Genomic DNA, 14,691 nt, shown 5'->3' on the forward strand with positions numbered 1-14,691 from the left:
GAATTGGGGAGTGATAGCTAAGGGGTATGGGATTTCTTCTTGTGCTAATGAAACCATCCTAAAATTGAATGTAGTAATTGATGCATAACTCTCTGAATACACTAAAAACCATTGAGCTGTTCACTTTAAATGGGTGAATTTTACAGTATGTGCATTGGCTCTCAATACAGTTGTTTTAAAAAGTGTTTGGTCTTTCAGTATCTAACTTCAAAATAGTGCTTGAATGCATTAGCTAAATGTACATTGCCAAGAAAATAGACTGAAATCTAAGAGAAAGTACAGACTCAGATGTGTACATTGATGCATTCATATGTGGGGCAAGTGAGGACATGAGATTCCCAATGGCTGTGGTAGTCAGCCTCCAAGGAGCCCCTAATGATTCTTGTCTCTTGGTATTCACACTCTTGTGTATTCCCCTCCCAAACTGTACCAGGATTGGTCTGTGTGACCAATAGAATGTCGCAGAAATAATGGTATAACACTTCCACTATTTAAGTTATAAGACTTTACGGCTTCCTTTTGAGTTTTTACACTTTAATTGGATAAAAGAAAAGAAAAATAAACTGCATTGTGACATTTGAACTATTTGGACTTCCCCTTCCTTCATCTTCTTTTATTCTTTTACCTTATTGTTTGACTGTTCTGAGCAAATAAATTCTGATAAGCAAATCAGGAGGCCTGATGTTCTGTAATCCTTTTCAGCATTATTCACTGAGAGCTATTTGAAAGGACTTAGCCTAAAAATTCTATCCAATGGATTATAACTATGTGGAAACCAATATAATGAAAGAGAAAACAAGCTCCTACCATTATACATGCATTCTAATGTTGATAAAATCATTGAGTTGCCTTATGTAGTCCAAGACTAATACATCTATTATAATAGGTGCTGAAATTGTACTTTTTGTGTGTGTGTGTGAGGAAGATTGGCCCTGAGCTAACATCTGCCAATCCTCCTCTTTTTTGCTGAGGAAGACTGGGCCTGGGCTAACATCCATGCCCATCTTCCTCCACTTTATATGGGATGCCACCATAGCATGGCTTGACAAGTGGTGCGTCGGTGCACGCCAAGGATCCGAACCGGCGAACCCTGGGCCACCGCGGCAGAGCACGTGCACTTAACCTCTTGCGCCACTGGGCCCCTGAAATTATACTTTTAACGGTATGCTTTTTCCAAGAAAGAAAGTTGGGAAAGAGCTGGGTAATTTTGGAGATATATTAGCTACTTACAGTTAGGAAAATGTCCTCTCCCTTCTCCTCTGTCCCACCCAAGTCCATTTTCACAGTAATCTTACTTTTTCCTACATAAAAGCTAAACATTTATTCAGAAGTGCAGCAAACAGTATTCATGTCAGTGACCATAATAGCTCACAGTTAAAGTATTTAACTCATCAAGGTGTTCCTGGTAAAGCAATGGCTGAAGAAAGGTGTGGTCTACACAATTTCAAATATCTGTATGAAATCTTTAAAACAAAAGACAAATGTCCATTTATATGCCATTCACATTGACATGTGAATTCTGCCAAAGCCAATGAATTTCTCAAAGCCCCCATTTTTTTTGCACTATTATTATTATTATTATTTTGGTGAGGAAGATTGATGCTGAGCTAACATCTGTGCCAATCTTCCTCTATTTTGTATGTGGGACATCACCATAGCATGGCTGATGAGAGGTGTAGGTCCGCACCCAGGATCTGAACCCGCAAACCCCAGACCACGAAAGCAGAGTGTGCAAACTTAACCACTATGCTACCAGGCCAGCATAGTGTTTTGTACTATTTGCACACCTTCAAGTATACTACCTGGTAAGAGTGAATAAAATGTGAGTAATGGACAGCTTCAGTGAATTCCTCTATAACGGATGCCTGTGATGCAGGCATTAAATGTAAATTCATTCTTTAATTCATCTAGTAAATATTTATTAGTACCCAGTATCATGGATATGTCTCAAATTTTGGCCCCTCTCACATTTATTTCCAAATTTTAAGGCACAACAGGATATACTTACAGGAATTTTCCCTTGAAAAATTTATCTTCATGAGCGTTACTAACGATTTGGGTCAATTTGCATGATACATAAGTCTGAATGCATTTTTTTTCAAAGAGAGAAGTGGTAAACTTTACATGTTGTTGTCATATCACTCTTTAAAAAGCAGTTCATTTCTGTCTTCCAACATAAATGAAAGCTTTAAAGATTGTCATCGAAGACAGTCTCTCTTTTATACAAACTGTTCTGAGTTTTACAGATGAAAAAAACTTTCAAATTTAGAAAGAAAAATACATATTTAGACATTAGGAAATGTATTTCTAACAAGTGGGCTTATTATTTTTTAAGGAGTAATTCTGCACGTTATATGTTATCTTGTACTTTTCTGTCAAGCACCAACCAGTTTGTAACTACATATTTATTTGTATGGTCATTGATTTAATGATGGTCTCACCCACTAGACCTAAGCTCCACAAAGATAAGGACCATGACTCTTACGATGACCACATTGTATGTTATCTTGTACTTTTCTGTCAAGCACAAGCCAGTTTGTAACTACATATTTATTTGAATGGTCATTGATTTAATGACGGTCTCACCCGTTACACCTAAGCTCCAAGAAGATAAGGACCATAACTCTATCCTTGATGCTTACATGATTTCCTAGTACTTACTTGGCATTCACAAAATTTTGGTTGAATGAGTGAATGGATGAAAGACCCTCAGAATAGATAATATTAGGGAAGAGCATCAGTGATTTAGAAGGAATTGTTCATAATCTGGAATCAAGCCTGTGGGAAATTTTAAAAATGAAGGTAAAAAATATAAATTCACTTGGGGGAGCCATTCTCAGTGCCCTTCCAGCCAGGATGTGCCCTGCCCTTGGTTCTTGAGCCTGAGTGTGTAAGTTCATATGTGCAAATGAGCATGGTCTGGCCCTGAGGCAGCATGAGGCAGGCTGCAAAGTCCATGATATGACAGTGAGTCAGCCTGTGTACACTACAGACTCACTGATTACAAGGCAGCCTGTCGGGCTTATCACAAGGAGAACAGTAGCACAGTGAGCTCTGGCTAATTCTGCATGACTGCCTTCTGTTCACAGCGCCACACCACTCTTCCATAGAAACTCAACTACCGTGACTGGCGGCCCCTACTCCAAGTCCTGTAGCACACTAATGAAATTCCCATTACAGAGAGAAGGCTGAGGATCAAGTAGATCATCAGCCACAGCCACAGAGGCTGAGGAACAGAAGGGAGTTAGTAAAAAAAAAGGGAAGTCTTAGATATGAAACATGACAAAGACTCAAGTAAAATTCACAGGTCCTAGCGGTGTTAAGTACTGGTAGCGCCATCCTCAAGTCTATAGTCTACAAAGTGGTTAAAATTGGGTAAAAATGTATTTAATGGGCAATTTACAATTCTGGTTTTTTTAGGATTTAAAAACTTGGTAGGATAGGAAGAACTCCAGGGCAGAGTAATTTGTGGACATGGATAAATTTGTTTCTGTTCGCTCTGTGTTAGATACCACTCCAGCTCAGTCAATAAAGTCCTCTTTACACATTTTGAATTACAATTTAAGACATGAGCAAAAAAATGAAAAATAGCCTACCCACAAGGCGTTCCATTTGTCACGTTCTGGTTGAGGGAGCTGTTGATCCATACTACGGTGTTATTCACACATGCTTTTCCAGGGATCTTGAGTTCTTGTACTTCAACGTCGTAGTCAATAAAAGCATCTGTTATTGTGCCAAAAATGAGTAGCACGCCTGGATAGGCTAGTCCATGGAGAAATGCGCATAAACTTCCCACAAACATCAGCCAAATGTCAGTTGTTGAAGCAAATCGAAACTTGAAAAACAAAGGATTCAGAGATCATCTATGGGTGAAAAGCAGGAGAGGTAGGAGGACTCTTTAATTTTAGTTGCTAGATTCCGATAGATAGTATCCAACACCAAATTTTATGGGAATCATCTTAATTGAACAGTAGAGTTCTCATTAAGTATGTCAAAATAAATGGTCATCAATTATCTAAAACATTAGACTCTTACATTGTTAGTTCATGGTATTTCTTTCCGAATCTCTGAATTCATTCTTTTTACCTCAAGAGCTGACCTTAGTTCTTAGCTATTCATCCACAACTTGAGGGAGAAACAATCACTGGCACTGATGTCATTGCCATGTGAATATACTGTGTGGGCCATTCAGCAAAAGCATGAATTGGCCCCAGAAATGATATTGACAATGAAGAGTGCCTATTTGTGCCTAGAAATGCCTCCACCATGTGCAAATTTGGGGAAAATACCTATACTATGAAATTTCTAAAGATTTGTCATAAGAATAAATATACATGATCTGATTACTGTGGTGATTTTCATTACTAAGATGACAATTATGGGCTTAGCAATTATTTTCCAGGATACTTTTCTGATCTACCAAATAGGATTTGTGTGTTTAATCAGCAATATATTTCTAATTGCTACTCAGCATGTTATCACACAGACAAAGTTTATGACAGAAAAAGTGATCACTGTAGACAGAATCTGCCCATATGACTCAAGGTCATGATCTGAACAATTCACAGTTGCAAAACTTATGTCATGAATCAGCACAGCTTTATTACCAATTGAAAGAAGCCAACTTGACCGCTGCTACTTTTCTTCTCATCTTGTAACCTGAGGAGAAATACATAGAGATTTACAGACTGTCTTTTCCAAACAATGAGAAATTCTCCCTAGATAGTGATTTAATGTCATTCTTTTTTCTTTGTGAGGAGGACTAGCCCTGAGCTAACATCCGATGCCAATCCTCCCCCCCCTTTTTTTTTTCTTGAGGAAGATTGGCCCTGAGCTAACATCCATGCCCATCTTCCTCTACTTTATATGGGACGCCGCCACAGCATGGCTTGACAAGCGGTGCGTTGGTGCGCACCCAGGATGGGAACCTGCAAACCCCGGGCAGCCGATGTGGAGGGCACGCACTTAACCGCTTATACCACCAGGCCGGCCCCAGTGAGTCCTTCTTTAGTAAGAAAGAAAGTCTCCACTGGGTGAGAAATTCTTGCCAAACCTGGCATCTTAAAAACAAGCTTTTATCCTTCAGATTTACCTCTTCTAGAGACTTCAGTATACCTACATCAGAGATAACTTCAGCAGAGATTCAATGAGGTTTTTCTGAGAAGTATCGAGAGAAAATAAAAAGTGTTCTATACTCCCAGTTATACTAAAAAATAACTATTGGACATCAGCCTTGACATATTTCTACCTACATTTCCTTGTGGGTAAATTAAGGTGGTTGAATTAGCTGATTTAAAGCTTCCTGTAGCCCTTAAAAATTTTACAACTACATTAAATTGTGCAGATATAATGAGCATTCAGAAAAACTCCCATACTTCCCATAAAATCGTATTTCCTCAGTATTTGTTATTCATTTCATTTCTCATAAAGTTGTGCTTAACACTTCTTTGACTTTCTCAACTCCAGGAATCTCTACTTCACCTGAGTCATCCATTCATGGATACATCTTGGACCTTTCTTTCACTGGGAACCACTCTACTACATCAGCACTCTGGGACTGCCCATGCACCTTGTTTTCTCACTTCCTTCCTCCTTTCACGCCTATTTGTCATCTCAGTAGAGACCTGCAGTCCTTTAAACCCTTCATTAACTTATAATCACTCAGCTCCATCAAGATTTTGCTTCCTTCCCCAGGCATCTCATGTCCCACTGCCTGCCATTTGGACCACACTCTCACCATCATCCTCAATCCTTTTCTCCAATTCCTTCCTTGGAAATTCCATCTCTGCATCCAACCAGCTGTTCGCCTCTCTCCTCTTGAAGCTGGGCTGCTGGGCCTGCTGGAGACAACCTCTCCACCATGTGAAATGGATGCTAACACATGCCATGCCTAGCACTCAGCTGCCCTAAGCTTCCCTTCCAGCTCAGAGTAGAATCCCAAATCCTTGCTGAAATGTCCAAGGCCCTCCACAGTCTGGCCAATGGCTTTCTGACCTTCTCTCCTTCTAATGCACTCCAGTTCTCACCACCAGAGCCACCTGGCCTCTTTGCTGATCTTGGTCCATGCCAAATTTGTTCATACTTCTGGGCATTTGTACCTGCTATTCCCTTTTTCCAGAATGCTCTTTCTTCAGATACCTGCATGGCTAACTCCCTCACCTCCTTCAGACTTTCTCTCAAAAGTCATCTTCTCAAAGGGGCCTTCCCTGGCCAAAGTCTTTAAAATTTCCACTTTCCCCGACATCATTTCATATCTCCATTCCATGCTTACCTTTTTCTTCTTGGAAAGAAAATGTAGATTATTCCTAGTTACCATGCTAGATACTTTATTTATTTATGGTGTTTATTATGTCTCCCTCACTAAAATGTAAGCTCCTGAAGGGCAGATATTTTTGCCTATTTTGGTCTTTTCTGTATCCTCAGCACCTACAATACTGTTAAACTACTCGTAGGTACTCAATTAATATTTGTGGAATGAATGAATGAATGAATATGGTCTCCAGCCTTAGCTCAATCCACAACACTGTACTTCATCCCACATCCCCACAAATTGCTCCCATTGCCCTCGGCAGATATATCAAACTTTCACTGGGATCTTCTCATTCTACATTACCACATCTATCAGGAGATAGATTCAATTCCTCTAAAAGCCAAAGAACTCACTCAACCTTCCCGCTCATCTTATTGCCATTTATCTGTATCCACACCTGTTTTCATCTTTTTCCCACCCAGTGAGAAAAGTGTGGTTCTTCTGGGCCCAGGCTGACCCTACCACTCCTAGTCCAAAGCTAATGTTACCACACCCTACATCTGCCTCTGCCATGAATTACTTAAGATTCCTTAAATACCTTCAACCTCTCCCTTTCCACTGTCTTTATTTCATGAACTTGCCCTTCTGTCTTCTAAGTTAGACTCCATCAAATCCTGCCCTCAGGCCAAAGTACGATTAGCTGACATTTGTTTTTTATGAAGATTTAAAATTTTAAACTAAAGACAAATATCTAACAATTAAATTTTAGATTTCTACTATTTGCCTATGGGAAGAATCTGGGGTTTAGGGACCTCCCCTGCGCCTATGAAATCATACTTGTCCAACTTTTCCTCTGCCCATTTCAGACAGAAATTCTTGGTGTTCTGGATGTATAAGGGAGATTTGGACCCAATCCAGAAAGGATATTCCAAAAGATTTTTTTTTTAATTTTTTGTTTATTGCAGTAACATTGGTTCATAACATTGTAAAAATTTCAGGTGTACATCATTATACTTCTATTTCTGCATAGATTACATCATGTTCACCACCAAAATACTAATTACAACCCATCACCACACACATGTACCGAATTATCCCTTTCACCCTCCTCCCTCCCCCCTTCCCCTCTGGTAACCACCAATCTAATCTTTGTCCCTATGTGTTTGTTTATTGTTGTTATTATCTACTACTTAATGAAGGAAATCATATGGTATTTGACCTTCTCCCTCTAACTTATTTCACTTTGCGTAATACCCTCAATGTTCATCCATGTTGTCACAACCAAAAGATTTTTATGGTTGGTTTTGGTTTTTTGTTTGAGAGGAAGATTGGTCCTGAGCCAACAACTGTGCCAGTCTGGCTCCATTTTGTACCGGTGACGCCTCCACAGCATGGCTCAATGAGTGGTATGTAGGTCCAAGCCCAGAATCCGAACCCGTGAACCCCGGGCAAAGCGGAGCAGGCGAACTTAACCACTATGCCACTGGGCCAGCCCCAAAAGGTTTTTGAAATCAAATTACAGTAATGTTTTAAAGAGAAAAAGAATGGATTATCTATACCATTTTATAGGAAGTGCAATGTACATGAAAATATTATCTCTGCTTTGTGCCTTTCATAGGAATATTATGGAGTTATTCTAGAAAAGATGATGTGTTGTTGAAATAGTCACTTACCTTGAATTTTTATCGTTGTTATCTGTCAGGATAAAAACAATGCATAAAGCAATTAATAATGACAAAATGCAACATAGTCATTAACAATTTCTCTCTGGAAAACATTCCTATAAGTTACTTTTATTCATGGAACATTGTAAAATGATTATTTGCTTTTTCTCCTTTCTTTTGTATTCTTTTTCTCTCCATATTGTAGAAGAAGACACTGTTTCAGGTTTAGGACTGCTTGCTTCACTGCATTTCTGGATTCTTCTCCAAGATATGAAATATTTGTATCTTTTGACATCAACTGGAGACCAATATTTCTTTTTTTTTTTTTTTTTTTTTTTTGTGAGGAGATCAGCCCTGTGCTAACATCCGCCAATCCTCCTCTTTTTTTTGCTGAGGAAGACGGCCCTGGGCTAACATCTGTGCCCATCTTCCTCCACTTTATATGGGACGCCGCCACAGCATGGCTTGCCAAGCAGTGCGTCGGTGCGCGCCCGGGATCCGAACCAGCGAACCCCGGGCCGCCGCAGCGGAGCGTGCGCACTTAACCGCTTGCGCCACCGGGCCGGCCCCCAATATTTCTAAATTAGCTGAAGAAAATCTGATTTTTTGAACTATCAAGTAAAATGAATATTTATTTATTGTTTGGTTCTTTAGAAACATGAGAATTTACTTATTTAAAATTTAGACCACAAATTAACTAGGCAATAAGAGATCATTGACACTTTCATGCCTGTAGAAGCCATAGGACTGAGCCACGTATTGTTTTCCCCAGCATTGGTCAGAGCAGATGGAAGGTAGGAAGTAAAAGTGGGGGTTCAGGGTCATGAATGTATGGAAGCCAAGGTGTTAATGTCAACCATCACCGTGTGACAGCACATCCTGATTCCGCTGGCATTTTAATTTAATTTAATTTAAATAAGAGTAAAGAGGTTTATAGTGTAGATAGAGACTAGCATCTTGGGTTTTGAATCAGACAGAACTGGATTAGGATTATGGCTCCATTAGTTGTTAGTCATGTGATCTTTTCCAAGTTTTTAAAAATTTATCCAGGTCTCAGTTTCTTTTTCTGTAAAATGTAAAATCATAGGATTTGTTAAAAAGAAAATAATGATTACTTTGGATCAACTGTGCTCACTACATGCTAGGTACTAGTGCCATGGGCCGCCTTTCCCATCTTCTCATTCTGGCCAGCACAGTCTTGGTACAGTTCCTCTCAGGAAGCAGCACTTACTAAATAGTGACCACTATAATCAACTATAACAGTATATGAATAAAGGTAATAATAATAGCCAATGCTGGAACAACTCTACTCTACCTAAGATATTTACAGGTGAGATGCTTTCACTCACCCACACTCCGTGCATTTTTACCTGGCACTTTCAGACATTCCATTACACAGATTCTAGGGAGAACCATCCATTCCTGTGTAAGAAATGTGTCCAGTAATAATTCTATACACTGTTGCTGATTTTTCTCTGTCCCTTAAAACTTTCTAGTTTGTCCCACTTTTGTTCTAACCTCTCTTTGTGCAACAGACAGTGAGAGAAAAAGGCCACTCACATGATCCATCTGACTCAAAGCCATAATTCTCCTCTCCAGATTTCTTCACGCTGCGAAGAATTACGGAGTCAGACATGGTTAACCCTAAAAAAGAAAAGAAAAGAATTATTGCAACTATTATCCTTTTCTCTTCTTTAATCAAAGTAGCCAAATGAAAGAAGAATTTGGTTCAAGAAATACCCTTCGCTAACAATCTAGGACAAAAGCAGATTTTTTATTTAGTTAACAAGTCCATATAAGAGTCTAATTATTGGGAAAGATAAATCCAAACCACTGATTATGATTTTCTCTGGTCAATGAATGGATAGTTGTTTTTTATTTGTTTGTTCTTTCTGCTTATCTGTACTTTATTTATTTTTTTTTTAATGAGTAAAAATAAAAACCGCAAGAAGGGCACAACCAACTGGCAACATTCTTGGCTTAGTGTAGCTGACCCATGACACCCAAATAAATACTGCTGGGTTGCCTTCCGTGCTCCTTTGTAAATGCAGGCCCTCTATCCAGAATATGGTGAATCCAGCATGGACAGGGGAACTGCTACCCAATTCACTTCATAAAACAAGTATAACTTTGACGTCAAAGCAAACAAGAATGTTATAAGAAAAAAATAGAATTATAATTACTTTTGAAAATAGATTTTTAAATACTAAATAAGATATGTTAAATATAATTCAGCAGTTTATGAAAAAAATATAATGAGCAAGGTCGATCCCAGGAATGCAATGATTGTTTAATGCAAAAAAATTTGATCATTTTGATAGATGCAGAAAAAGTATTCAATAAAAGTCAATATCCATTCCTGATTTTTAAAAGCCTATAAAATTAGAAAAATCATTAGTTTGCAACCCCAATGAATAAATTTTGGTTAATGATCAGCAATGAATTGTTGTTAGTGCTCTTGAGTCAATTGTGACTCCTAGCGACCCTGCGTACAGCAGAGTGGAACCTTGCCTGGTCTTTTTGCACCATCCTCTCACCTTCCAGTGCTGTATGACACAGTGTTCAGCAGCTATTCATAGGGTTTTCATGGTCAATTTTTTTTGGAAGTGGGTGACCAGGTCCTTCTTCCTAGTTTGTCTTAGTCTAGAAGCTCTGCTGCAACCTGTCCACCATGGGTGACCCTGCTGGTATTTGAAATACCGGTGGCATAGCTTTCAGCATCACAGCAACATGCAGCTGCCATAGTGTGACAATCGACAGACGAGTGGTGTGATTCCCTGACGGGGAAAGGACCTCAGTGGTGAGAGCGCCGAATATTAACCGCTAGACCATGAGGGCTGGCTTAGCAATGAATACTAAAACCATTAATTGAAATACAGGCAAAGATTAAATATTCAATAATACAAAGTGTTGTGAAGATGTAGGGGAAAGACACTACATTAAGTCATTATCTCCTTAAGCTCCTCTTAGCTGTGACAATTTCTCATACTTTTCTTGTTTTTAATGACCTTGACAGTTTTGAGCAGTTATTTTGTAGAAAGTCCCTTAAAGTGGGATTTATCTGATGTTTTTCTCATCATTAGACTGGAGTTGTGTATTTTACGGAGAAAGACCCCAGAGGTAAAGTACCCTTCTCATTACATCATATCAAAGGTACTATCAGCATAATGGTACCTATCAACATGATTTATAAAAAATAAATTTTAAAAAATAAATTCAATGTTAAGAAACAGAGAAACATTATTTAGGTAGTTTATGAGGTAAGTAAAAATAAAAAAATGAAATGAACCAGGTTCAAAATTCTTTTTTTCAACAACAAAATTTGTTCAATACAGCAGCATTATATTCAGAGACTACAAAGTTTGCTGGCTATATCACTTTTGAAATTTTAACCCCAAATTTAAACTCTTTGATAATAAAATAATAAAATAACTTTAACAGTAGTCATAATATTGCATCTCTTAAGTTTAAAATAAGACTTTTTAAAAAAAAAATCATTCTCCAATTATTTTTTCCCTGGCTTAGCTCTTCATTTAAAAAGGTTTCTTTCTACTGGTGTGCAAATACTTGGCAGAATTTAGAGGCCGATGGTGTAGTGTATTGCCGTGGACTTGGAAGTCTCACAGACTCTGGTACTGCCTATGGCTTCACTCTATGTTATTGGATATGTTTTTTAACCTCTTTGCAGGCCCTAAATTCTCCAACTTTCAAGTCAGGGAGTGGTGGTGATGATGCTAAAATCTGCTTTGCAAGACTGGTGAGAAAATGAAATGAAACTGTGTCCGTACATCAGCTGGCACAAAGAGAGAAGGCAGCTAAAATTCCCTTTGCCTTTCAAGCTTAGAGACCGCGTCACCCCTGTACCACCTCCTACCTCTCCCTTCTGGAGTCATTTGTAGTAACATACCCTCTATTATGGAGGAAAATGCTGATCAACCAACCTACTGTCTTCACTTTCCTTCTCTGTACCCTCAGGATTCTGTACATTAGATTTCACACTATGTTGCTTACATTTTACTTCTTTCTGAATGCAATGGTTTTTGTGATCTCTATTTTACTATTAAAAAGTAACATTCTCAAGGACAAATGCATAGTGTGGATTTCTATCCCACAGCATTGTCAATGCCCTTCAGCCAAAAACCACCAGGAGCACACCTGTAATTGAACAGTCTGCAATTATTACTCATTGCAGCAAGGGAGAACACGCTGTGGGGGCCCATGGGATGCCTCAGGAAGAGGGTGTTAGGAAGAACCTATTACAGGACTTGGGCTTTAGTTAGGTGACTTGGGAGAGGGTCCAAGGTAGTGGGGGTTTACTTCAGATTGGATGCTATCAGAAAACCAGAGCAATTTTATGATTGGGTGCAGAAATAGCAGTCACTCATTTAGCAAGAGAGAGAGATGTTTAGTATTTTGTGGTTTGCACAATGATCTTGTTTTTGCCTGTGCTTGGACAAAATTGTGAACTGGACTTGCTTTGTCTCATTTTATCCTGGTCTCAGAGTGACCTTGTCTGAGGTTGGTAAGATGGTTAATTTTATGTGTCAATTTGAGTGGGCTAAGGGATTCCCAGGTAGCTGGTAAAATATTATTTCTGGGTGTGTCTGTGAGGGTGTTTTCCAGAAGAGCTTAGCACTTGAATTGGTAGAAGATCACCCTCACCAATGTAGATAGGCATCATTCATTCAATCCTTTGAAGACTTGAGTATAACAAAAAAGCAGGGAAATTGAGGGCAGAGGACCTGAATAGACATTTTTCCAAGGAAGACATCCAAATGGCCAACAGTCACATGAAAAGATGCTCAACATCACTAATCATCAGGGAAATGCAAACCAAAACCATGATGAAATATCACCTTACACCTGTTAGAATGGCTATTCTCAAGAAGACAAGAGACAACAAGTGTTGGCGAGGATGTGGAGAAAAGGCAACCCTTGTGCACTGTTGGCGGGAATGTAAATTGGTTCAGCCACTAAGAAAAACAGTACGGAGGCTCCTCAAAAAATTAAAAATACAACTATCATATGATCCAGCAGTCCCACTTCTGGGTATATATCCAAAGGAAATGAAAACAGGATATCAAAGAGATATATGCACTCCCATGTTTATTGCAGTATTATTTACAATAGCCAAGACATGGAAACAACCTAAGTGTCTGTCAACAGAAGAATGGATGAAGATGTGGTACACATATACAATGGAGTATTATTCAATCATGAGAAAGAAGGAAATCCTGCCATTTGCAACAACATAGACGGAACTTGAGGGCATTATGCTTAGTAAGATAAACCAGAGAGAGAAAGACAAATAGTATATGATATCACTTATATATGGAATCCAAAAAAGCTGAACTCCTAGAAACAGAAAGTAGAATGGTGATTAACAGAGGCTGGGGGTGGGGGAGTTGGGGAGATGTTGTTAAAGGGTACAAACTTGCGACTAGAAGATGAGTAAGTTCTAGAGACCTAATGCATAGTGATTAGAGTCAACAATACTGCATTGCATATTTCAAAATTGCTACGAGATTAGATCTTAAATGTTCTCACCACAAAAAAGAAATGACAATTATGTGACATGATAAAGCTAAAGGCACAGTGGTAATCATATTGCAATATATAAATGTATCAAATCAACACATTGTACACCTTAAACCTACACAATGTTAAATGTCAATTATATCTTAATTAAAAAATTAATTAGTTAATATTTTCTAAAGGCTGAGAAAGGGTGAATTTGCTCTTTTGCTTTAGTTGGGATATCCATCTTCTCCTGCCCTCAGACATCAGAGCTCCTGGTTCTCAGGCCCTCAGACTCACATTGGGACTTCACTATTGGCTCTGCTCATTCTCAGTCCTTTGGATTTGGACTAGAACTAGTCCACTGGCTTCCCTGGGCCTCAGCTGCAGACAGGATTTCTCAGCCTTCATAATCTCATGAGTCAATCCCTCATAATAAATATCTTCTATATATCTATATGTTCCCTATTGGCTCTCTTTCTCTGGAGAACCCTGACTAACATAGTTGGTATTCTATGAGATTGTTTATTTCTAATAGGAGAATAACATGGCTTAGCTGTGAGTGCCAGGCCAGCTACTGAATATCTGGGGCTGTTCTTCTGTTTGTTTGTTTTCTTTCTCAGTATTCAGTGCATCACTCTGAACTTTGGTAGTCCACTGTTCCCTTTTGACATACCAAAGAGCTATACTTCAAAAGATGTATGCTCTCCAGTGCTACCGGGTGTGCGTCGGTTGCTCAGTCAGAAATGGAAGCTGGTTGCCTTATCTCTGGCCAGCTCAGAAATGGCAATGATGACTTTTGAAGGCCATTATGTTGAAAATGTTAATTACTTGCAAGCTCCCACAAAGACAGTGGCAATTTTATAACACTAAATTTGGGAAAGTGCAATGAGATACCAAAATTACTAGAAAGAATAAACGAAGGACCCGTTTATGGTATTTTCCGGAAAAGGGGCTGTTTCCAGAATTAGATGTTAGATGAATTGCCTCATATTATTATAAGGTCTGATATATCTTTAGATCATGTTTTCTCCCACTGGTTAATTCCCTTTTTGTTAAAAGAGATCCTGGGAAACTCATATAGCAATTACTGGAGAATACGTCTGCTAGTCTCTGAAACACTGAAAACATAGTGGGAATCTAGTTTTCAGTGATAAACAGATTTTTTTACAGGGTTGTGAGAGTATGTGTCCTTCTCTCTTGTACATTCTGTGATTTAAGAGTGCTGTGATGTTTTGTCACATTATTTTTCCCCATCAA

At 38.8% G+C, this 14,691-nt stretch overlaps 1 protein-coding gene across 3 annotated transcripts in view; it reads right to left on the reverse strand.

Moving 5' to 3' along the window:
* The window catches only part of ABCB11 (ATP binding cassette subfamily B member 11), an 81,159-nt gene extending 71,609 nt beyond the window's left edge, over positions 1-9,550 (reverse strand). For all 3 annotated transcript variants that reach the window (XM_058549197.1, XM_058549195.1, XM_058549196.1), the window contains exons 1-4: positions 9,475-9,550; positions 7,924-7,945; positions 4,608-4,659; positions 3,597-3,835 (exon numbers count right to left, since the gene is read on the reverse strand). In XM_058549197.1, coding sequence (XP_058405180.1) covers positions 3,597-3,835; positions 4,608-4,659; positions 7,924-7,945; positions 9,475-9,550 — 389 coding nt within the window. The remainder of the gene's footprint in view (positions 1-3,596; positions 3,836-4,607; positions 4,660-7,923; positions 7,946-9,474) is intronic.
* Positions 9,551-14,691: the final 5,141 nt, after the last annotated feature.

Source organism: Diceros bicornis, chromosome 10 (genome assembly GCF_020826845.1).
Source record: "Diceros bicornis minor isolate mBicDic1 chromosome 10, mDicBic1.mat.cur, whole genome shotgun sequence".
NCBI classification, from domain to species: Eukaryota; Metazoa; Chordata; class Mammalia; order Perissodactyla; family Rhinocerotidae; genus Diceros; species Diceros bicornis.